This window comes from Ursus americanus, chromosome 14 (assembly GCF_024610735.1).
Source record: "Ursus americanus isolate L20-20 chromosome 14, mUrsAme1.1.p, whole genome shotgun sequence".
Taxonomy (NCBI): Eukaryota; Metazoa; Chordata; class Mammalia; order Carnivora; family Ursidae; genus Ursus; species Ursus americanus.
The window spans coordinates 45,839,030-45,863,948 of record NC_142140.1 but is presented as its reverse complement, the minus strand read 5'-3'; the positions used below and the strand labels follow the sequence as shown (position 1 = coordinate 45,863,948).

At 48.6% G+C, this 24,919-nt stretch overlaps 1 protein-coding gene and 1 long non-coding RNA gene across 7 annotated transcripts; one reads left to right on the top strand and one right to left on the bottom strand.

Moving 5' to 3' along the window:
• Positions 1-295: 295 nt before the first annotated feature.
• On the bottom strand, positions 296-7,314 carry LOC148108957 (uncharacterized). The gene is made up of 2 exons (XR_015726700.1): positions 7,229-7,314; positions 296-4,030 (listed from the first exon to the last, which is right to left on the bottom strand). It is a non-coding gene; the product is annotated as an uncharacterized LOC148108957 (long non-coding RNA).
• On the top strand, positions 6,755-23,569 carry LOC123779902 (cytochrome P450 4F6-like). Of its 6 annotated transcripts, XM_087867198.1 has the most exons (13): positions 7,284-7,481; positions 10,109-10,187; positions 11,678-11,683; positions 13,093-13,197; positions 13,292-13,419; positions 15,054-15,175; positions 15,951-16,221; positions 16,563-16,629; positions 16,833-16,962; positions 21,956-22,089; positions 22,171-22,235; positions 22,380-22,462; positions 22,881-23,569. In XM_087867198.1, the coding sequence occupies exons 1-13, from the start codon at positions 7,284-7,286 to the stop codon at positions 23,056-23,058; spliced, it is 1,566 nt and encodes a 521-aa protein (XP_087723324.1). In that variant the 3' UTR covers positions 23,059-23,569. The 6 variants fall into 6 exon arrangements, with proteins under 6 accessions (XP_045634550.1, XP_087723324.1, XP_087723321.1 ...); XM_045778594.1 differs by lacking the exons at positions 7,284-7,481; positions 10,109-10,187; positions 11,678-11,683 and adding exons at positions 6,755-6,847; positions 11,391-11,535 and having other exon boundaries at positions 13,144-13,197; XM_087867195.1 differs by lacking the exons at positions 10,109-10,187; positions 11,678-11,683 and adding an exon at positions 11,391-11,535 and having other exon boundaries at positions 13,144-13,197.
• Positions 23,570-24,919: the final 1,350 nt, after the last annotated feature.

The window sequence follows — 24,919 nt, the reverse complement described above, 5'->3', positions numbered from 1 at the left end:
GCTCAGAGAGGGCAAGTCACTTGCCCAAGGTCACACAGCTGGAGAGTGGAAAGGGTGGGCTTTGACCGTGGGCCATCTGACCCTGGCACTTGCTCCCCCTGAGAGCTTCCTCCTTGATGAGGACCAAGGGAATGAAGTGTGCGCCGGGGGCGGGGAGGGGGGATTCACAACCAGTAAGGTCCCTGATATGTGCACCAGAGACACCCAAGGCTCCTGGCTGGTGCTCATGTCCTTATTCTGTTATAAAATAAGGGAAGTAATGTCAAACACATGCTTGATACTGACTTGAGCCAGGAAGGTTGTTATAAGTACTTTATTCATTTAAATCCTCTCTCTCCAAGTATTACATCGGCTTGAGGTAAAAAAAAAAAAAAAAGCAAGTGTAGAAATTGAATCATGCTTTTGTTTATGGAAGTGTAGACACTTAAAAAGGAAATTCTCCCACGGTAGCTTCTGCTCCCTACTCCCAAGCCCAGCAGTTTGGTGTGATTTTTTTATTTTCAGTTTGAAAAAAATTGCATATGTGAACATTTTTCAATGTACATACAAACATTTTTGCACACATAACCATTTTTTTAAGGACTTCCAATGTTGGGAAAAGTATTTGTTTTTTTTTGTTTTGTTTTAAGATTTTACTTTATTCATTTGACAGAGAGAGGGAGAGAGAGAGCACAAGCAGGGGGAGCAGCAGAGGCAGAGGGAGAAGCAGACTCCCCGCTGAGCAGGGAGCCCAATGCGGGGCTCAATCCCAGGACCCTGAGGTCACGACCTGAGTTGAAGGCAGACGCTTAACCGACTGAGCCACCCAGGCGCCCCAACAGAAATGTATTTGTTCTAGTTAGTTGTTATTGTATAACGGACTGCCAGGAAGTTTAATAGCTTAAGTGGCAAATGTTAGTTTGTTTGCTATGATTTGGGCAGGGCTCAGCTGGGGCAGTGTTCTCTACTCAATGCGGGGTCAGCTGGGGCAGCTCTTCTGAGGCTGGACAACCCACATCCGAGATGGCTCACTCTCCTGCCTGGCAATTTGGTGCTGGCTGTTGGCTGGGGTCCTTACTTTCTCTCAACGTGGGGCCTCCCCATGGGGTTGCCTGGGCTTCCTCTTAATATGGCAGCTGAATCCAAGCAGGTGTATTCCAAGGGGACCAGACGGAAGTCGCAAGTTTTCCTACAACCTAGATTCGCAAGTCCCCAGAGTCACAGAGGACAGCAAGGATTCAAGGAGAAAGGAATAATAGTTTACCTCTGTAGCAGTCAGGGTTCTCCAGGAAAACAGAGCTAATAGTATCGAGCTCTCTCTATCACCTTTTCATTATCTACCATCTATCTATCCATCCATCTATCTACAACTATCATCTATCTATATATTGTGTATTTATCTTAGGATTTATATGTGATATAAATATTATATATACATTTCTATCTTAAGATTTATTTCTCTTAACATATATATATATATCTTAAAATAAAAATATACATACATATATGTATATATAAAGATTTATCTTAAGGCATTGGCTCATGCAACTGGGGGGCTGGCAGGGTTGAAATCTGTAGGCCAGCAGGCCACCAGGCTGAAAACTCACGCAGGAGTGGATGTTGTGGTCTCAGGGCAGAATTTCTTCTCTGGGAAACCTCAATTTTGCTCTTAAGACCTTTCAACGGGCTGCATGAGGCCCATTCACATGGACGGGGTGTGATTTACTCCTTTACTTAAAGTCAACTGATTGTAGGTGTTAACTCCATGTACAAAACACCTTCACAGCAACACCTAATAACTGTTTAGGTAAACAGTGGGTACCGAAGCTTAGGCTAGCTGACACAAAAAACACCCTCTCAAGGGGAGGGCTAGCAAAGAGTTCACTGCTATCTGTAATCTACCGCTTGGGGGCAAATGGTCTCTTTTTAGGACACTGCACTTCCTGAGGCTCCCTTCTCCAAGTCTCCCTTCTGTGGATTGGGTGTTGGTGGTGGTCAGGCTAGTTTCTGAGAGCAATCATCACCCAATAATCAGAGAGGGAGAGAGAGAAGGAAGAGGAGCAGGAGAAGGACTGGGGCAGGAGGAAGGGGAGGGGAAGTGGAAGGAGGAGGGAGGAGGCAAAGGAAGGGGGAGGAGGCGGAGGAGGGGCAGGAGGGGGAGGAAAGGAGAGGAGAAGGGGGGCATGTGGAGGGGCAGGTGGGGGAGGAGGGAGGGTATCAATGAGTACAGTACCTAATAAAATACCCTTGTGGTTGTTCCTAGCTGTTGTGCGCCCTCTGAACTTTTCTTGAGTTTTCCTCCTGGCTTTCTGCCTCCTCCACCAGTTCATTCGGACTTCCGCTGCCTGGGCCGGGAATCTGGCAGATCTGCCAGCTGGTCTTGCGCTCAACACGGCTTCAGGAGCCTGTCAGTTTCAACTTCTTGATTATGTGGAGTGAAACCCCAACACCACTGCTCCCACTGTCCTGTTTGCAGGGGCTCTACCAGCCCTGGTTGTGTCAGCGCGTTTGAGGACAGAAGCAAGAATGAACATGTGTAAGACAAACATGCATGCCCCACCCCGTACTAGGTCTTTACAGTCCTGGCACGGCTTCATGGGGTTGTCCTTATTCATGGCCCACTCCTCCCCATCATTCAGGTTTGTGCTCAAAGGTCACCTCCACAGGGTAGCCCTTCCTGATTGCCCTGTCTGAATATTCCCCCTTGGTCACTTGCTAGCATGTCTCGCTCTGTTAATTTCCTTCATTACTACCACCATATGACTTGGTCTTATTTCCCGTTGGCTTCCCCCATCAGACATGAGCACCACCATCCAGAGACCCATTTGTCTTGTTTATCCCGGTTCCAGGTCCTATCACTGTGCCTGGTACAGAGTGGGCGCTCAAGTATAGTTTGTTGTTGAAGAATGTGCTATCTGGGAGGTGTAAGTCCCCCTCTCCATTTTACCAAGAAGCGCATGAAGCTCAGAGAGGACAAGTGACTTGACCAAGCGAGGCTCAGGGCCGGGCTCTGAACTCTATTGTGCTGAATCCAGAAATGTTCCTTCCCAACGGCCAAGGAAAGGAAAAGTGGGACTCCAGCCACCATGCAGCCCGCATGCTTGCTCTAGAGAGACCCCAGGCTGACTCCTGGGAGGTGTGTCTCCGTGGTGACACAAAAGAAAAACTGCTTATCTGTTTTGTGCACAACTAAGCGCTGCCCCCACCCTGTGCCAATCCTTTTAGTATTTTAGTGGTAAAAGTTACAGCAGCTCAGTGAGGGAGAGAGAAAGAATGTGAGACAAGTAGCAAGTTACAAGGTTGAAGACTCCAATTGTACTTTCTCCAATTCCACTTCCATGTGTGGATTCTTCTGGAACTTTTTCAATACATATGCAAACATGTGCACACACAGACCCCTATGCACATTCGTAAGTTGTATATATAGATGAATCCATCATTTACATATCACTTAGAGTTGTACTTTCTCCTGTCCTCTCTGCCTGTGTCTGATAGAAGGCTTGCAGTCCTCTGTGAGGTTCTATCAAGCCCATTTTACAGATGTGAAGACCGAGGCTCAGAGGGGTGACGGGCCACACCTGGGGCTGGTGACTCATAGAGTGACTGCCACCTCTGGTCTGACCCACACTCCGGATGGGACTGGAAGGGTCCCTGGAGAAGCATCAGCCTCTGCCTCTCAGTGTGTGTCGGCCCTCCCTCCAACACTGGCTGGGCAACATTCCATAAGCCAGGCGCCTGCGATTTGGCAGCTGAGACATTCCTTGTTGGATGAGAAAGGGACGCTCCAGCCTCCTCTGACTCAGAGCAGAAAGTCCCCCTTGGAGGCTTCCTGCCTCCCACGCTGGGTCTCTTACTCCCTTTCTGCCTCCCGTCACCTGATCCAGGAAGTGAGGAGTCCCTGATGGATGGGTTCTGTCCTTCCTTCCATGGCCAGAGGCCAGTGGGGGTTCGAGTTCTTGGATGTGGTGAAGCAATCTTCAATAACCTGCTTCTGGATTGAATATTGGACCAAATTTTGCCACCTGGGCTGGTTCCTTGAAGGACACGTTAGCTGTAATCAGGGTGCAGGTGTCAATGGAATAAGGACACACTCACTTATGCCCACTGTTGGGCATATTACCCCATGACTGTGGGGCTCTTTCAACAACACTTCCCACTCTCTCTCTTCATTCAGGACCCACTCAAAGGCCACCTCCTCCTGGAAGCCCTCACATCGTAATCACTGTCAGATACATTCTTGATCATTTATTCAATCGATCACTGACTGTCTCCCCACTAGATGTGAACCCCTTGACAGCAGGGACGGTGTCCACCATGCTCATTGCTGCATCCCAAGCATCTAGAATACTGCCCAGCACATGGTAGGTGTTCAGTAAACAGCCTGGACAAGGATAGATTTTCCTCCTCATTTGACAAATAAAAAAACTGAGGGACAGACAGGGTAAGTTTCCTAAGGTACCTTGCAGAGCCTGACTCAGGTCTCTTTTTTCTTTCTTTTAAAATTATTTAGGGGCGCCTGGGTGGCTCAGTTGTTAAGCGTCTGCCTTCTGCTCAGGGCGTGATCCCAGCATTCTGGGATCAAGCCCTGCATCAGGCTCCTCGGTTGAGAGACTGCTTCTTCCTCTCCCACTCCCCATCCTTGTGTTCCCTCTCTCACTGGCTGTCTCTCTGTCTGTCAAATAAATAAATAAAATCTTTAAAAAATATTTTATTTATTTACTTTAGAGAGAGAGAGATGGTGTGTGCATGACTGTGGGGGGAGGGGCAGAGGGAGAGGGAGAAGCAGATTCTCCGCTGAGCAGGGAGCCTGACACAGGGCTTGATCCCGGGACCCTGAGATCATGACCTGAGCCGAAGGCAGATGCTTAAAAGACTATGCCACCCAGGTGCCTGACCTAGGTCTCTTAAAGCAGTACGTCTCAAACTTTGATGTGCATACAAATCTCTGGAGATCTGGCAAAAACATGAATTCTGGTATACCAGTGATCTCTCACTGGATAACAGCCCCCAAAACTTACTGGCTTAAAGCAATGACCATTTTATTTTCTCCTGTGACTCTGCACGTTGCCTGGGCTCAGGCAGAAGGGTCTGCACCTCATGATATCATCTGGGGCTGTGGTATCATCTGGAGGCTCAACTGGGATGGGATGTCCAAATGGCTCCTTCACGTGGCTGGCGGTTGATACGCGTGATTTGCTGGGAAAGCAGCTGGGGCTGTTGATCTGAGCTGCACGAGAGGGAGGCCCTTCCATGGGCTTCCTCGCAGCATGGCAGTTGGGGTTGCGTTCCAAGAGCAAATGTCAGCATTGGGCCGCCCTCTATCACCCATAACTGGCATGGCACAACCTCTACCACACCCTATTGGGTACACAGTCCCAGACCAGTCCAGATTCCAGGAGAACGGAGATAAATTCCTCCCCTTACTGGTGACAATGGCAAAAAAAATTACAGCCACCACCTTTGTGTGTCTGTGTTAGAGCCTGAGATTTTGGGTTTCTAGGATGCTGCTGGTAATGCCAGTGCTCATGGGCTGAGGACCCCAATTTGAGGGGTCAGTTCTTACAGCTCACAGCTACAAAAGTCCCTTTCTTCCCTGAATAGTTAGTGACCACCCACTATGTGCCAGGATTCACCTTCACCTGTGCTGTCCTGTGGAATGACTTCGCTGTATGGCTTAAGGGAGTTAGTGTACCTCCCCGGACCTTTCTTCCTTCCTCTTTCTTCCTGCTCCTCCTCAGACCTATCTGGCCGCAGAGCAGGAGGGGATATCTAGGGCGGTGTACCTCAACTTGCTGAGGGCTGCAAGCAGCCACCTGCGACTGGATCAGGCAGGGCTGGAAGGAATGTATGGGTCAGGGAGAGGAAATGCATTTCCCTAGCACACTGTCATTGCAGGAAAACTGTCTCTTCCAGTTCTCTTGCTCAGCGGGTCCATTCTTCAAACTCATCCTCATCTTGGAGGCTGACATGGGAAGACCTCATTAGGGGTTGAGACCACCTCACAGGGAAATTCAGGACGGGATCTGGATAAGATGTGCCCCCTCTCAGGCCCTCATCTGGCATCCCATTTCCCAGATGGCAAGACTGAGCCCACAGGGGGCTGGCACAGCCCACAGTCACAGCCAGGATGGGGCAGAACTCCACGCAGGGTCTCCCAGCTCTGCTCCCTGTCTGGGCCCCACCCTCTCCTGTACCCCTGCAGCCTTACCTCTTCAGCCCCAGGTGAGGGCTGGACCCCTTACCCCCTAAATCTGATGCAGGTAATCCCCAGCCAGGCCCATTGCTTTGTTCCTGCCCCCAGCAGTCATGTCTCAACCCAGACCCTGGGCTGCTTGGAGGCAGGCCTTGAACTCCTGCCAGGGTGTGCAGTCCAGAGGCTAGAGGCTTCCTGATTGTCTGCTGAGAAATGGTGCAGGCGACCCTCTTGAATCACATGTGGAGGGAGCCCCAGATATATTTTGGGAGGAGGTTGGCCTGATCCTGCTCCCATGGCACCTGAACTCTCAAGTTCAAGTGTTTAGCTGCCACACCCCTGCTTTAAAAGGGCAGGGGTGGCTGTTAACATGGGGGCCCAGAGTAACCTTTGCCCATCTCTCAACTCTGCTCCCACCACGCGAGGGAGGCACTGAGCTCTGAGGATCCAGCACCCAGGCCATGTGACCCAGGACTGGTTTCTCTGTGTATCCTGCTTGCTCTGTCCTCAGGTCTTGGGCAGCTGCCAGGTGGGGAGGTGGCAGACAGGCATGCTGCCATTGGCTGACGCAGCCAAGCCCAGCCTCCCCCAGCTCAGATGTCAGGGGCCAAGGACAAAGACCTGCCCGGAGGAGGGGGGCAGAGCTTGTGTGGAATAAGTGCCTCCGGACAGAAGGTGACTGGCTGGGGCTTGCAGGGCTGAGAGGGCTCCTGCCTGGGGGCGGGAAGGGGGCACTACCCCAGGCAGAAGTGACGCCAGGAATCCGGCTGGCTGGGGGATGGTGGTTTCCTTGTAGCTGGATCTCGTGGCAACCTCCCAGTGATTGAGTTTGGGTGTTTTTTGATAAGTTTCTCTCTGTCTCTTTCTTCTCCTTCCTCCACCCCAATCTCTTCATCTCACTCTGCCTCTTCCTCTGGAATTCCCCGCGTTCACCTCCCCTTTTGGAGCCCGCATTTGCCCAATTCCCAGCACTCACCGTCCCTGCCCCTCCCTGTCCCTGTCCCTCCCATCCTGCGGCCTCTCTCCCTCTGTTTGTGAGCAGTCCAGGGATCTCACCTTTCTGCCCCATTCCTGGGTCTCAGGAGCTCACCCTCTATCCGCTCTGCCCAGGATGTCACAGGTGAGCCTGTCCTGGCTGGGACTGGGGCAGCTGGCAGCCTCCCCATGGCCGCTCCTGCTGCTGGCTGGGGCCACCTGGCTGCTGGCCCGCATCCTGGCCTGGAGCTACAGCTTGTATGACAACTGCAGCCGTCTCAGGTGCTTCCCGCAGCCCCCGAAGCGGAACTGGCTTTGGGGTCACGTGGGCCTGGTGAGTGTGAGTGAGAGGAGGAGTCTGGGGTATCAGGGTGGATGGACTTCCTGAAGGGTCAGGAATGGGGCTCAGGGGTTGGGCTGAGGTCTGGGACAGCAGCAAAGGGCTGCATGAGCCAGGTCCCCCGGTGCCCCCAGTCTCCCCAGGACCAGTATCCAGGGTCCACTCCCTGGCTGGCCCATCTTTGTTGGCCTCAGGCCAGCAGGTGCTCCTGTCTGGGGTTTGGCTTCTGCACAGGAATCAGCTATGACTTCTGCCCTCCCCTCCCCCATGGGGGCACAGCTGGGCTGGAGGAGAGGTGTGGGCTGTCTGTCCTTTTCCTCGCCTTCCTCCTTTTGTAATCTTGCCTTCCACCACCAAGCTATATCAGTGGGCCCCATTGTTCAACTTGGATAAAAGTTGACCACTTCCCCTTTCAGAAGAAATCACTGGCCTTGAACTTAATGGCCAAACTTATTTCACTTATTGCCTCCATTTGGCCAGTCTTCACCTGCTCCAGCCTGGTTCCCACCCCCATCATGCTTCTGTGAGATGACCAGGACCTCATCACCTCCCAAAAGCAATCTGGCCTTGCTGACCATTGACTGGCCCTGAACCTCCTTGTTCTCTGGGTTTTAGCATTCTAGCACATTGCCCTCCACTGGGCTCCTCCTTCACCCTACCTCTCCATGTGGGGAGCCCTCAGGGATCTAACCTGCTTTCCCTCTTTTCTGGCTCCCAAGGCCATCACCTTACCCCGGGCTCTGACTCCCTAAGTGGGCCATGGTCTCTTTCCACAAGTGAATTACAAGTTCAAGTTCAGGTCTCTTCAGCCCCAGCCTCCCCTCCTTAGGTGGGGTCTCCTAAGCACCTCATTCCACCAAGTCAGAATCTGAACTCAGGCTCGGTCCCCAGTCCTGCCCCACCCTCAGTCTTGTCCACCCTTCCTTTGCCCACTTCCCACACTTTGGGGCCCCTGACCTCCCTCTTTTCTCTCCTGCAGTCCGGTCCTTCAGCACAGCCAGAGGTGCTGCCCCCACAGCCTCTCCTCAATCTGTCCCTTCTCTGCATTCCCCGCCACATCCACTGGCATCTTTCTCCAGGAAGCCCTCTCTCCAATTCCTTGGGCTCCTCATTGCCACTCTTGTCCCCTGTCGTCCTTTCTTTCTTGAGTCCTGGAGAGATTTTTCTGAAATTTAGCTTTTGTTAACACCACTATTCGGCTGAAAACCATTCTATAAGACTGCCCATTGTTCTGAACACAGAGACTAAGTGTTGCCAGGCCCACAGCATACCCTAGATACTCCCAAGCTCCTGCTTTCTCTCCTCAATGAGCCAAATCCTTCCTACCTCAGGGCCTTTGCTTGTGCTGCTCCTTTGCCAGGAAGGACTTTCCTTCCTGTAGTCACTGGGTTGATCCCTCCTTTTTGTCCCATTTTCAGCCCAAGTGTAACTTCTCCAAGGTTCCCTTGACTTCCCCCCACTAGACCTGGACCTCTGAGTTGGTCCTGCTCAAGCTTAAACAGTTAATTGTCCAGTTTTAGTGTATTATCTCTCTTTCTCACTAGACAGTAGCACTGGGGGACAGCGATGACATCTATAATGCCCAGCTCAGGAGCTGACATACAGTTGACACTTGATGATGTCATGGTGGAGGCCATGTCCTGGGTTTGGGTGAAATTACTATCACCTATCTAGGTCATCCAATGCCAAAGGAATGGGTGTTCAGCTCCTCCCCTCTCTTCCTGCAGACCAGCTCATTACAGAACAGGATGTCCCAAGATCGTCCTGAAGATTGCCTAAAATTCTGGGTCTTGGGAATTTCTCAGCAACCTCTGGCAGTAGCAGGAATGTTATAAAGTTACTGCAGTTCCTACCTCCCCCTATAAGGGCTTGGCCATGGAAACTGGTCTGGGTCACTCTTTTCTCTGCTAGTCCCTCTTACTATGTGTGTGACCTCAGGCGAGTCACTGTCCCTCTCTGGGCCAAACTCATCAAGTGCCTCAGGGTCCCTGGGGAGCAGGGGGCAGTCAAAAAGGTGAAAAAGCCTTCTGTCCACCTGTCTGGAGCACCTGAGAGTATTTGTCAGCCAGGATGGGGCATCCTGGAGGATGGAGAGGGACTGGAGAGGATGTGTCCCCAGGAGCCAATCCCCCACTTCTCCTTTTGGGGGACATGGCCTTGGTTTTTTCATTTGTAAATGGCATGACTGCTGGGAGAATCCATACGTTCAGGGGAGAGATAGATAGATAGATAGATAGATAGATAGATAGATAGATAGATAGATAGACAGGATGCTCTATGCACAGCCTGGCAGGCAGTAGGGGCTCATAGGTAGGAGCTGCCCTCCTGACTGATGAGCAGAGATCACATCTGTCCCCTGGGATCTGCCAGCGCTGGAAGGTCTGCAGATCCTTCACCATGTGAGGAGAGGGGGCTGTGTGGACTGGTCAGGACGTGACAGGGTGTGGGAATGAGCCCCAGTACAAGTCCTGAGTCCACCTGTTGCCCACAAACCTCAACCATGGGGACCTCGCTGAGGCTGGAACCACTTCCAGGAATCTGGATATTCTGCACTGTAGAGACTGCAGGGGGACCTGCCATGGTTCCTTCTGGGGAGGTGACGGACCCTTTCTTGCTTGTAGCCCCCCCCCCCGGAGGAGGGCTTGAGGGTCATAACTCAGCTGGTGGTCACCTACCCGCAGGGACTTATGTTCTGCCTGGGCTCTCACCATTTTTTTGCAATCCTGACATTGCCTGATCTGTCACCATGCCACAGGTACCCACCTGGAATATGTGGTGGTGGGCCCTGGAGCAGCATCTGAGGGCCGCAGGCCCCTTCTTACCAAGCTTCTGGGCAGCACCTGTAGATCACAAGGCCCTTCCTGCTCTCGGGTGCCCTTGGTCATTTCTTTCTGCACACTGCTTCGGGATGCTTGGAGAGACTCAGCCCCAGGCTCTGTCCTGGAGGAATCCCAGTCTTGGGCACGTAGAACTAGAGATACCTCTAATTCTGTGTGGTCAGAGTGGATCTGAGGGAGAGAGGGGGCTCCACCCCAAAGCAAGGCCTCTGCTGTTTGGGCAGACTGGAAGACTTCTTGGAGGAAGAGTCATTGGAAGTGGGTCTGGAATGATGGGTATTAATTTTTTTAAGAAAAAAAGATAAAGTGTATAAAATGGAAGGGAATAGCCCACTCAAAGGCCTGGAGGGGACAGAGCGGGCACCTGGATTTGAGCAACAAGTTGTTCAGTGCAGTGAGAGCAATGCTGGTGAGAGGCAGGGAAAAGGTGGAGGGGACAGCAGAGCCAAGCAGCGGCAGGGGGTTTACTCTGAGGGCTCTGGGGAGCCATGGAGGTTGAGATGAGGAGGCACAGACTCAGGGAGTAGAAGAGATGGAGAGAGAAATAGGGGTGAAGAAAGAGAGAGATACAGAGAAAAAGTGAGGGAGAGAGACAGAGGACATACAGAGAATGTAAAAGAAACATACACGTACACAGATGCAAATACATATCATCTTTCTATCATCTATCCATCCATTTCTCATTTCTCTCCATCTGTCTACCCATCCATCTGTCCATCCATCCATTTTCCATTCATCCATTATCTGTCTGTCTAGCTAGCTAGCTAGCTATCATCTAGCTATCATCATCTGGCTATCTATCAGCTATCTAAAGAAACAGATGAAGAGAGCGAGGGGACAGGAAGAGACTTGCAGATGGATAGATGCACAAAAAGACAAGCAGACCAACAGAAGGAAGCTGACTTAGTGAGACATAGAAGTGCAGACGAATAATGCAGGCAGAAGGGGGGAGTGGGGGAGGGGGCGTGAAGGGTGGAGGGTTGCAGCGGGCAGTTGTGAGCTTCTGGGGTCTCCTGCCTGACCTGGCCTCATACTGCCCACCCTCCCCCGGCCCTGCCATTCCCAGGTGAAGAGCAATGAGGAAGGCTTGCGGATGATAGAGGACCTGGGCCACTGCTTCCGTGACGTTCACCTCTGGTGGATTGGACCCTTCTACCCTGTACTGCGGCTGGTCCACCCTACCTTTGTTGCCCCCCTGCTCCAGGCCCCAGGTATCTCTCCCAGGAGCCCCAACCTAGCCACTCCCCTGCCCCTGCTCCCAGTCCTTCCCACCCCTGGACAGACCAGGTTGAGCAGGGAAATGGGTAATGTTGACAGACACCTGCCATTAACCTGCTGGATGACTCTGGACAGGTCCCTGTCACTCTCTGGTTGCCAGTCCCTTTCAGTTTTGAGTGGTAGAAACTCAACACTGTTAGTCTAAGTAAAGAAAGTGAATCTGTTGACTGAAAAGCTGAGAGAATGTTGTCTTCAGGCATGGTTGACATGGTTGGATCTTCAAACAGTGCCATTGGGAATCTGTCTTCATCTTGTAGTTCTGTGTTCCTCTCTGACAGCTTTACTCTCATGCTGATAAAGAGGAGTCCAAGAAGCTCAGCCCCCATGGAAATGTGAGTTCATTCTCTGCACACCCCCCAAAAGTTGCAGGATTCCTTTAAATTGGCCTGGCCTGGATCACAGGAATCAATTCATCTAGTCACTGAGACTTTTTTGCTGAGGCTTAGGGTCATATGCTCAGCTCTGGAACAGAGGATGGGGTGGCATGTCCACCCTCCTAACTACTTGGATTGAGAGTGGAGAAGGAATGAGATGCTAGTTCCAGAAGGGGACGGATGCTGGGCATCCACCAGCATCCCTCCTAGGTGGGCATTTCCTGGGTGAGGAAATCAAGGCTCAGGAAGGCATAATAACTTCTGAAGGCCACATAGTATGCTGAAGCTTCCCTCTTTTGTTGTTCTTGGCTGCTGTAGCTGCCTCTTCTGGGAGGGACTCTAAGCTGGAAAGGGATTTGGGGTGTGAAGATGGCCAGAGTATTGTGGGGGAATAGCTCCCAGACCTCAGATTGGTCCACTGTGTCTGGTTGGCCCTAGGGGGCTGGTCTAGAGGCATAAGGGAGCAGTGATAGCTCTTCGTGGTGGGTGGCAGCATCCTTTGGTCTCTTTAAGGACGTAGGAACCCCTTACCTAAACACTTAATGAGTATGAGGTGGAAGGGGATACTGAAGAAAGCTAGGTCATGCCTGAGCCATGTCTGGGACATTGGGACCTTCAAGTCCTGTCTGGGACCGTCTGTGGGACACACTGAGGTTGTGTCAAGTTGTCTTTGGGTCCATGTCAGAGCATGTTGTGTCCTGTCAATGTGTGTTATGCACATTGTTTCATGTTAGGACATGTTAACACATGGTGGGGCCATGTCAGAAGTCCCAAGAGATGTCAGGGGGCTCTGGGACAGATCAGGTGTCCTAAGTTCCTGTAAAGGCATTTTGTGGAGTGCTGATTTGTGTTTAGGTGTTTTGAACATGTTGGAGCAGGTAGGAGCCATGTCAAGGCATGTTGGGGTGTATTGTGGCATGTTAGGGTGCATCAAAGTGCATGGGGGTGTGTCTGCAGGCTCTGCCTTTGTTCTGCTATGTGCTGCAGCCTGGTCTGGTCCCCCCTTACCTTCCCACTCCTTTCTGTTTCCTCTGCCCTTTTTCCCATTCTTGCTATGCTGGGCTTGGAGGGGGTATGCAGATCCCTGGTTGGGATCCTCCACTTCCCAACCAAAAGCTCCTCCCCACCTCCTCTCCATGGCCCCTGATGGTCTATCTCTTGTGTCAGCCACCATCGTACCCAAGGATATGTTTTTCTACAACTTCCTGAAGCCCTGGCTGGGTAAGTAACTGTGGGTGGAAAGGGGGTTGGGGACATCCTTGGAGTCTCAGGGGAAGGACTGCCCTTGTCCATTCCTTGTGACTGCCTCTACTAGGGGATGGACTCCTGCTGAGTGCTGGTGACAAATGGAGTCACCACCGCCGCTTGCTGACACCTGCCTTCCACTTTGAAATCTTGAAACCCTATGTGAAGGTTTTCAACAAAAGTGCAGGCATCATGCATGTGAGTTCCTTAAATCCAGGGTCCCAGCTGGAACCTTGGGAAAAGGGGAGTAGCCTCAGACACACATGATATGGAGTCCTGGCTTTGCTGGATAGCTTTAGGGCCATTCCTTTTCCTTTCCAAGCCTCAGTTTCCCCATCTGTAAAATGGAGGGGGGGAATAAGCCCTTCTTAAAGGGTGATCAAGATGATGTAATGGAATCATGATCTTGGTACATAGTAGGTGCTCAAAAGGTCTTAGTTTCTTGGGGCACCTGGGTGGTACAGCGGTTAAGCGTCTGCCTTCGGCTCAGGGCGTGATCCCGCGATCTGGGATCGAGCCCCACATCAGGCTCCTCTGCTATGAGCCTGCTTCTTCCTCTCCCACTCCCCCTGCTTGTGTTCCCTCTCTCGCTGGCTGTCTCTATCTCTGTCGAATAAATAAATTAAAAAAAAATCTTAAAAAAAAAAGGTTTTAGTTTCTAGTCTGCCTCACTGAAATTATAAAATTCAAGACACTAATGATGAAGATTGTTTGGTAGCTCTTTCTGCATAGCACTCCACCTTAAAACTCACTGGGTTGAAAGAATGAGTGTTTGTTTTTGCTCCCAAGATGAGAGTCAGTAGAGTAGTTCTTATCTTGGCTGGAATCACTCACATGCCTGTGGTTATGGGTGGGTTTGGGAGACAGCTCTGCTCGTCCAGGCTCAGCTCTGCTGCATGTTTGGGGCACTGGTCGAGGATGGCCTTGGTGAAACAATTGACTCCTGCATTTGTCCCTCATCCTCCAGTAGGCTAGCCTGGGCTTGATCACATGGTGGAGGCTCCAAGAGAATGAAGAGAAACATGCAGTACCCCTTGAAGCCTAATTTCAGAACAGGCAACTATGACCTCCACCTTCTTCTGTTGGCCAAAGCAAGTCCCACATCCAGCTCAAGAGCTGGAGAAAGAGGTTCTACTTCCTGTTGGAAGACCTGCAAAACCTCATTGTAAAGGGTGAAGGTATAGGGAGGGACAAAGGAATGGGGACATTTTTGTAGCAGTCACCTACACTATGATAATGATGAAATTGAGGATGATAGCTAACAGTTATTCAGTACTTGCTGTATACCAGAGATGATGCAGCAGGTCTATTGCATATGTTGTCTAATTTAATTTTCACAACCATATGAGGTAGAGATGATTATTATTTCCCCATTACAGGTGATGAAATTGAGGCTCAGAGAGGTTAGAGAGCTTGCCCATGTTCACACAGCTAGCAAGTGAGCTAATAAGTGGAGCTGGGATTCCAACCTGGTTTGTCTGACACCAAAGCAAGTCATCTTAACTGTTACTGAAGTTTTGACAGGTAGAGCCCAGTGAGCTTTGACAGGAGGCAGGCAATGAGTTGACAAAGAGCACACAGAGTATAGGAGGCAGAGCCAGAATTTGAACTCAGGTCTCCTGACTCCCAGCCACAGGGTCTTTTTTTTTTTAATGGGGTGTTAATAGTAACAGTTTCCACTCCCACCCAAGCCTTGGTCCTTCCTGGAGATGGGTACCTGGGATGGAGGATCAGGAGGCTGGGTCTGGGGGAGTCCATCTTGGTGGTTGGGGCTGAGGAGGAGCTCAGGAGAGGCAGGTCCCAGCCCCAGATTTGCCCCTTTCTCTGTCCAGGCCAAGTGGCAGTGCCTGGCCTTGGAAGGCAGCGCCCATCTAGACATGTTTGAGCACATCAGCCTCATGACCCTGGACAGTCTGCAGAAATGCGTCTTCAGTTTTGACAGCAATTGCCAGGAGTGAGTCTCTGCCCAGGGCATGGGAACATGAGCCATGGACCCAAGGGAGTAGGTGGGGGAGGGAAGTCTGACCAGGGCAATCAGAAGGGATTTCCTGGAGGAGATAGATCAGAGCAAGACATTGAAGGGAAAGGAAGGGAAAGAGAAAGCAATCCTTTCAGGTGGGTAGAAATATTTGATAAAGGCCAGGGGGCTATGATGAGCAAAGCATGTGTGACAGTGAGGAGCCACCTTGGGAATGAGGTTGGAGGGGTTGGCAGGGACTATATCTTAAGGACATTCAAAATCCAGGCAAAAGCATAGGAACTTTATCCTGAGGTTTCCAGGGAGGCATGGAAGGAGTTTGAATAGATGAGGGTCATGGTCAAAGCTGTTTTTGGACATCTGACTCTAGAGAAGACCAGCTGCTGTATAGACACAGAATTCAAGGAGACCATGGAGAGGAGGCGGCTTGAATTTGGTAGAGAAAATGGGGACAGATTTGGGAGAAACTAAGGAAGAATGGGCAGGGCCAGATATTGTGTAGGAAAGAGAGGAGAAGAGCATGATGCCTAAGCTCTGCCCTGGGGTCTGGGACATGAGGCCATTCATAAAGGTGGATGTAGAGGGAGAAGCATGCCTGGCCTTTATCCAAAACAGTGGATAAAGGCCAAGGGGCTATGATGAGCAAAGGATGTGCCACAGTGCTTCTGTGTTTCTGGTGAGAAGGTGCTCCTAGGGTTTCATGTGGGTTAAGAAGCTGTTTGTTAAGGTTCTTTCTGGCCTGGCCCTACAGGAGTCCCAGTGAATATATTGCTGCCATCTTGGAACTCAGTTCCCTTGTGGTGAAACGGCAGGAGCAGATCTTCCTGCACATGGACTTCCTGTACAATCTCACCCCCAATGGACGGCGCTTCCACAAGGCCTGCAACCTGGTGCACAACTTCACAGATGCTGTCATCCAGGAGCGGCGCCGTGCCCTCATTAGTGGGGGTTCCCATGACTTCCTCAAGGCCAAGGCGAAGGCCAAGACTATGGACTTCATTGATGTGCTCCTGCTGGCCAAGGTGGGCTTCCCTGGGATCAGAATTCAAGAGATAGAAAGGACCTTGACTTCAAATGTCACATGGAAGAAGCTGGACTTGATCTGCAGGGTACTGGGGAACCATGGAAGGTGCTTGAGGAAGGGAGAGATGGGTCAGGGATATGTCTTAGACATGACTCTGAAGAAGGCTGCCTGGAAGGGATAAATAAGAGGCTGGAGACCAGGGAGGAGACCTGTGGGGTGGGCCCTAGAGATGACGAGGAACAGATCCTACTTTGATAATGGACCCTGAGGGACTGTTTCAGATTAGACCCAGACACCCTCAGAGCTGGTGTGATTCAAGAGGTCTTGCCCTTTCTCCAGGATGAAGATGGAAAACGGTTGTCAGACGAGGACATCCGAGCTGAGGCTGACACCTTCATGTTTGAGGGTGAGCATCCCAGTGTGGGACTGTGGGGGGGGGCAGGGGTCTGGCAGGGGTCTGTCCAACCCCGAGAACTTGGTAAGTGGGCCCTGGACCACCCCATTCCACCCCATCCTCCCTCTCCTCCCTGAGGGCCTTATTTAAAGGCGCTGTCCACCCTCTGGTGCTGAATAAGGCCAGAGCCCCAAGTCTGTCTGGCTGCTTCTCAGGCCATGACACCACAGCCAGTGGCCTCTCCTGGGTCCTGTACAACCTTGCAAAGCACCCAGAATACCAGGAGCGCTGCCGGCAGGAGGTGCAAGAGCTCCTGAGGGACCGTGAGCCTCAAGAGATTGAATGGTGAGTGCAGGTCATCATGGTTTTTTCCTGAACCTCTCTCATTGGCTTTGTTCCCCAACTGGGGAGGGGAAAGAACTTTTTTTTTTAAATTCTGTCATTATTGTTTCCTGGGAATAGGAGCAGAACCTAGAGACAGGCTGGTAGCCAGCCTGGAGAGCAGGGAAAGCTTGCAGGCTTATGCAACAGAAAGAGCTGAGTGTCCACATTTATTGCCCTGCTTACTTGCTATGTGACTTTAATAAAATCAGTTCCCTTTTCTGAATACCACTTTTCTCCTCTGTAAATGGGGGTGGGGCAGGGAATCTCTCCTCCACAGGGCTGCTTGGAGAACTGTGACAATGTGTTTAGAACAGATGCCATCCAGCATGTGTTGGATGAACTTTCCCTCCCTTGCTTTTCTGTCTGAAGTTGCACATTTTTCCCAAAGATCCTTACTCCCCTTAATTTTTGCTCTTATATCTAATTCCCACCTAACAATCTATTGCAGGAGTCACAAGAGGTTTTTGGGGTGAAAAAAATTACCCATCTCTTTGTTCAGTAAACATGTCCACACTGCCCGCCCTCTCCCAACTCCACGTCCAGTCCCATTCGAGTTTTACCTGGGCAAGGCTGGGGCAGATAGGAAAGAAGGTGGGTGAGGGTGGGTAGTGAAGCAGCAAATATGAATTCGCCACTCTAGTTTTGGGTAGTGGACTGTGCTCTGGGGATACCTTGTGCAAAGGCCAGAATGAGGGCATGCAGGAGTGAGTCTGGCATGTTTGGGAGGAGGTAATTGTGGCTGGATCTTCATTAAATTTACAGTGTAAAGAATCAGAGGGGCTCCTAGTGAAGCTAGAGCTGGTAATGGAAGTCGTCCTGGGAATATGTTGGAAACCATGTGAAGACTTTCCAAAAGTGTCTGTTCAAGTCTTCTGGGAAGCCAATATTGGATAAAAGATAAAAGTGGGTAAGGATGCTGCCATTAGGGGAGTCTTCCATTGGGCAGAAAATGGTCAAGAAGTAGGGGCCCACCATGCCCTGTCATTGGCTGGGAGCCACCTAAGCCATTGGCTTGGCTTGAATGCTGTCACAGAGCCCAGAGACCCTATAACTGGAGGCTGTTAGCCAACTGCACTTCTTGCATCTGGACAGCAAGTTCTTTTTTGAAGGGAGAGTCATGACTAACATAGGGTGATAGGGAGCCATGGGAGATGTTTGTGCAGAGGAGAGAAAAGTCAGATATTCTTATTAAAAATATCTGTAGCTACAGGGGCAAACTGGAGGTGATGAACTGGAGCCTGGAGGCCCATGGGACAGATTTGGGGCCAAGGGCTGAAGGATTTTGCTCAGTTTTCTTTCTACAACTGAAAGTATACACAAAGCATTCAGGCATACACATTGACAGTATTAACTTCAAGATCTTTTCATTTTTTTCCAAGATACAAATTTTGGGAAATTAATTTGAATTACAAAATCAATAATGGGAAGAAAACTTTTTATTTTTCTTACACAAAATGAAACACTATGGAGAAGATTTGTTGCCCCCCGACACCCACCCCAAGCCTAATAAATCCCCTGTCTCCTGAGGGATCTCTAGGGACATTAATTTGTCATATGTCCTTTCAGACTTTTCTGAAATTCTTATAGTTATATATTTATATTTACATAATTATTATAGTTTAATAGAAATACATGCCCACATGTTTGGTCCCTTGTTCTTTTCACTCAATATTGTTTCTTACAGCTCCTTTCTGAGCTATATAGCATTGCATAATTTATTCAGCTCACCCTTCTGCTGGGCACATTTATGTGAAGGTTTGTAGTTATGACAGATATTGCCGAACTGCCTTTCAGCTTCTCTGTACTGATTTACTCTGCAGTGTATGTTAGGACTAGTGATCCCTAGTTCCTCCTTTTTGATAGCTGTATAATATTCCATCACATGGATGTACCATGATTTATCTAAACATCCCTCTGTCGATGGACATTTGTAGTTTGGGAGTGTTTGCTGTAATAAACATGAGGTAGCAAACATCCATGTACACTGATTTTTGCTCACGTGTCTGGATGTCTCTCCAGAACAAATTTCTAGAAGTGGTGTTCCTGAATCAAAGACCATTTTAGTTTTCACAATTTAATAGCTCTTGGCAAATCCACTCCTACAAAAGGGTTTTCAGAGTGCCAATTTCCTCTCATCCTCACTGGCAGTGTGTGTTATGAAACTTTAAAACTTCTGCCAACCTGATAAGTGAATATAATACTTTGTGATTCTAATGAACATCACTTTAAGTATGGGTAAAACTGAGCACTATTTTCACATGTTTATGAACCATGCATATTTCTTTTTCTGTGAAGCATCAGTTTGCATAATTTTTCCTTTTGACTTCGAGTTTTTTTGTTTTTTTTCTTATTGATTTATAAGGACTCTTTAAATATAAAGAGAATTAGTTTCTTTTCTGTTATGCAAAAATTCTTTCCCAGGATGTCTTTTAACTTTATTTTAGTTTTCATTCATTTCTTTGTAGTCATATTTATTAGCTTTTCTTATAGCTTTTTTTTTTTTTTTAATGCTTGGAAAAGCCCTTCACACTCTAATGCTAAACTGTGAAACTTGTTTGTTTTCTTCTAGTGGATTTATTTATTAAAAAATGTTATTTAACTTTAATTTTACTTAATATTTTTATTATTTCTTATATTTAATCCTTTTTCCATATGAAATCCATGCTGGTGTAAGTGCTGAAGCAGAAATCTGTTTTCTTTCCTCCAAATGGCTAATTATTTTAACATAATTTGATACATATTTTGTATTTGTCTTAGAATTTTAAATAATAGCAGCTTTACGATAAACTGAATTTGTTCATATATTAGGGTTTATTTCTGGACTCCATTCTGTTCTATCTATATATTCATACATAAGCACTAAGCAGTCTTCATTATCATATTAAAAACACATTTTCATACTTGATAAGTTTGGTCCTATCTTATTACTTTGCATTTACATTTTTTCTTGCATTTCTATTTTTTTCATTTGAACTCTGATTAGATTGGGTAGTTTGAAAACTACTCTTGACATTTTTAATTAGCTAGTGCTTTGGGTGTCATCCTTGCCAAGGATAAAGTTAAACGTGGCCCTCAATTCATGACTAATTATCATCATTTTTTCTGTGCAATACTTACTTATTCCCATTCATTCCAATTCTCCATCTCCAGCCCTCCACCAATATGATTCTAGAGCATTCAATCCTTTTATTTGCATAATTCTTTGTTTTGGGTGTATGTATTTTAAAATTCACAGGCACATGTTATATCACAGATCTCCTGCTGGTTCTTACCTTTCTCAGAAACATAGCACTATGATTTTATTAGACATTCATGCTTCTCTGTTACATTTAGGTTATTGCTTTGAACTGTCATACAGAACTTCCCTCTCTAGTCCCTTAGAGCTGAATACCCAGGAGGCTTCCATCTCATTACTGCAATGAACATGTTAGTGTGCATGTATCTACCTGTCTGAGAATTTCTCTGGGTTCTACGCCCAAGAGCCAGCTTGCTAGGTCATGAAACACACATTGCCTTTCCTTGACCACACTGAGGCCTTCTAGAGTGTCCATACCTTCACTTTCAGCACATGGGGTCTCCCTACCCCTACACCTCAGCTACTTAATCCTTACCATTACCGACCATGTTAATTCTCCCCTCAAATAGATGTGAAGTAGTATCTCATTACTAGATAATTTCCATTTCTCTCATAACCAGTGACTTTGGGCTTCTCTTCATGTTTTAAATCTCTGAGTTTGAGCTCCCATGAATTCCTAGATCGTGTCCTTTGTCTACTTATCTCTTGAGTCCCTGTCATCTCTCTTGTTGATTTGCAGGAATTTCTTGTATATTCAAGATATTGTTCTAGATCCATGTATTTATTGCAGATCATCTTCTGCAAATCTCTCATCTGAATGTTAATTTGGTCCATGGTTCCGCAGTGTCTTTTGTTAAACAGAAATCCTTAATTCTGTGCATATTTTTCTTTTTTTGTCTTCCAGTTTATGTTTTGGGAATTTTAAGAATTCCTTCCTACTCACAGGTCGCAAAGATGTCTTCTATGTTATATCTTCTTTTAACTTTATGGTTTTACCTTTCAAGTATAAGAGAAGACTCCATCTTGATGTGGAGTGCATGCTAATCCAGTTCTTTCTGTTTCCGCATCATCGGTTGTCTCAACCATCCATTGTCCAGGGGTTGTGGGGCCTCCTTTACCAGATGTTACGTTTTTACCTATTCATGTGCCTGTCTCTGAGCTCTCTATCCTGTGCCATGGGTCTGTTTTCCTGTTCTTGCAACAGTGACATGCTGTTTTTATTTTATTTTATTTTATTTTATTTTATTTTATTTTATTTTATTTTATTTTATTATTTATTACCACACTTTTATAATAGGTCTTAATATTTGGTGGATGAACTCTCTTTCTTCGATCTTTTATTTTTAAATTGACATAGCTCTTGAACTTTATTTTTTCAAATTGAATAAGATTACTGAGTTCCAAAAAAAAAAAAAAACCCCAAAAAACCAAAACTAGATTTTTACTGGATTGCCTTGAATATATCAATTAACTTACAAAGAATCCACACCTTTATAATATTAGGTCATCCCACCTTAGAGTGCAGGTCTTATTTGTTCAAATAACCTGTTAAGTCCAGTATAGAGATTTTTTTTTTTCCTTTTCAGCTAATTGTATACCTTAAAAAACTTTCTTATGCAAATGTATTAACACTTTTAAGGATACCCTGTGAATGTTGTGCTTTGCTCAGAAGTGCTTCTAAAAATACTAGGCTAAATTTCCTTCTGTTGACTTTTGTGATTTTGATTTTCTAATGCTTAAATCTTTGGCCCATCTGGAATTTATTTTGTTATAGAAGTGAGGGTCAGAGCAAGGTGGAGAGAGGATCTCCAGGGGCAGTAAGAGGGCTAGGGGAGTCTTTGATTCAATCCCTGGATAATTGTTGGGGGGCTTGCTTAGGGACGACCTGGCCCAGTTGCCCTTCCTGACCATGTGCATCAAGGAGAGTCTGCGGCTGCACCCCCCGGTTACAGTCATTGCCCGCCGCTGTACCCAGGACGTCGGGCTCCCTGATGGCCGCGTCATCCCCAAAGGTGTCTACAGCATCAGGGGGAGGAGGGTGGTGGTCCCATCAGCTGAGACCTCATCCTGACTGTTTCTCTTCTCCCTCATAGGGAACATCTGTGTCATCAGCATCTTTGGGATTCATCACAACCCCTCTATCTGGCCGGACCCTGAGGTGCTGTCCTTCCCTTTTCTCCATCCCATGACCCGACGAGGGGTGGGGTCCTGAACAGGGAAGTCACCCACATCTGTCTTTTCTAGGGTTGTCTGGGTATCTTGAGAAACCCCAACCAGTAGCCCTGCCTCTTTCCACCCCCAGGTGTACAATCCCTTCCGCTTCAACCCAGAAAACCCCCAGAAGAGGTCTCCCCTGGCTTTTATTCCCTTCTCTGTGGGCCCCAGGTGAGCGCAGTGGGCATCTGAGGTGGGAATGGGGCGGTGGGAGCAGGGGTCTGGGACTAAAATCCCAGACATGGCTGTGGGGGCGGGAAAGGGGGGAAATTGAGGATGGCTCTCCTCTCCCCTCCTCCAGAGGTTAGAGGTAAGGGTCTGGGAAATAGGGGTTGGGTCCCCTCTCCAACAAGGGGTCTGCCGTGTGGGCAGAGCCCCTTCCCCCTGTCTGCTGGCCTGATGAGTTCAGGGCTGGGGTCTGAGCCAAGCTCAGGGGATAGGCAAGCCCATATGGGGGTCTCAGGCGTGGTTAGTCCCCTTCTGGATCCCTGCGGGCCGGGCTGGGGGTCTGTGGTCTGGGGCCTGGTTCTGGGCGCGACGGGATGTGCTGGGGTTCCTGGCTAGTCAGAGCCCCCACTCCCGCCCGCAGAAACTGCATTGGGCAGACGTTCGCCATGACAGAGATGAAGGTTGTCCTGGCGCTCACGCTGCTGCGCTTCCGGGTGCTGCCAGATGAGGAGGAGCCGCGCAGGAAGCCGGAGCTCATCCTGCGCGCGGAGGGCGGGCTTTGGCTGCGCGTGGAGCCGCTGAGCGCGGGCCCCCAGTAACCAGCCAGCTCCTGGCTTGGGATCTACCCAGATCCTACACGCCTCGCTTTGCACAATCCCAGGAATGAAACCGTGCCATCTCCTCCGCCCGAGCCTCATCGAGAGCCAGCAGGGGGAGCTTGGGACCAAAGGGAACGCAGGGTGGGCGAGGCAGAGTGGAGAGGAGGCTGGTATCTGAGCCCAAGACCCTGACAGCCTTTCCAGCTGACCGCAGGCCCCCATGTTGAGTGCTGGTTTTCCCAGAGCCCAATAAGGGAGTTTATCCTGTAGACAATAGGGAGTCATGGGAGGTGTTTGAGCAAGGGAGAGACGAGGGTTAAGGACCGACTTAAGGGGCATGTTTGAGGCTCTGGGTCACAGAGGAGAAGCCATGGTGGAACAGCAATCTGATCACCCTGACCTCTGTTCCTATCTAATATACCCCAACTTTTCTTACCACAGAATCCTTTGCTATGTTTCTATAGTTACTATGTTTACTTCAGCATAACAAATATAGATACTTTATCCTGTGTGTCTGATCATTGCAATCACTGTATCTGTTATACAGTCTGTTGTTTTGCTGGTTTTCATTGGTGGGGTTGTTGTTCTTGTGTGTCTGGTTATTTTGCCTGAGTATTGGGTATGATATTTGAAATAACATTTGTAGAAGCTGAAGAAGGTAGCTTTCTCTAAGGAGGAAGTCATGGAGCTTTGCTAATTTAGGATTATGTTAAATGAAGTTCAAGGCTTGTGGTGCCCAAGATCAGGAAGGCACTTTAAAGGTTTTATTTTATTTATTTGACAGAGAGAGACAGAGAGAGAGGGAACACAAGCAAGGGGAGTGTGAGAGGAAGAAGCAGTTTCCAGCCGAACAGGGAGCCTGACATGGGGCTCGATCCCAGAACCCTGGGATCATGACCTGAGCAGAAGGCAAACGCTTAATGGCTGAGCCACCCAGGCGCCCCAAGGAAGGCACTTTAAATTCTAGCTGAGATCACACTTGCAGGCTCCTCCACTCCTCTCACCAAAAAGGGCAAAATTGTAATTCACGTTTGTTTAGCTCTAGGTTTCTGTTTTCATTTGAGTGGTGTCTTTGTAATTCTTTACTGTCTTTTCTGGTCATGTATTCATTTGAGACATTGGAAAAGTATCCAGCTGTGAGAGTTGTTTTTGAAAAATTGGAAGTTTAATCCAAATAACCTAGCTTGCTATTAGTGGGAACAGGAAGTCTCAGTTGGAATTTTAATGCTCACGATCCAGTTATTGCTCCACTCTTGAATGTATTGAGGGTGATAATTGCCTTTAAGTGTATAGGTTCCCAGACCACAAAAAGCTCACATCAGGGCTTAAGGGAGAGGACAGCACATCACCCAGAGACCCTGGAACTTGGGCTAAATGGAGGGAGCTGGTGCACTTTGAGGTTGACTTCCCTGGGGGTGTTCCTTGTATAGGAAGAAGAGTACATATTAGATGCTTTGGTAGTCAACAGGATGGACGGTGTCAGAGACTGCTGTGTATCCTGACGTTCCTTTTTGCCTTCCTGTAATCCTCAGCTTTTAGTTAGGTGCACGGCAGGCTGAAATACAGATAGTATTTGAATGCTTTTCTTGAAACTAGATTGGCTAAATGAGTATGCCCTGTTCCATAAGGAAAAGTCAAAGAGTACCTGTTAATTCTGGAAACCCTCCTGAAGAGAAAGCTGGACATTGTCCAGTTTCCCCATTCTTCTTTTCTGCTTCTTGGGTAGCTGGAGCTCCCTCTTGGATCGGATCAAGAGGATAAGACCACTCTTTTTAGGAAAGGTGTGGCAGATAACTAAATGCAGTGAGGGTCAGATGACCCTGATCCAGCACACCTTGGAGTTGTACTACCAAGATCACAA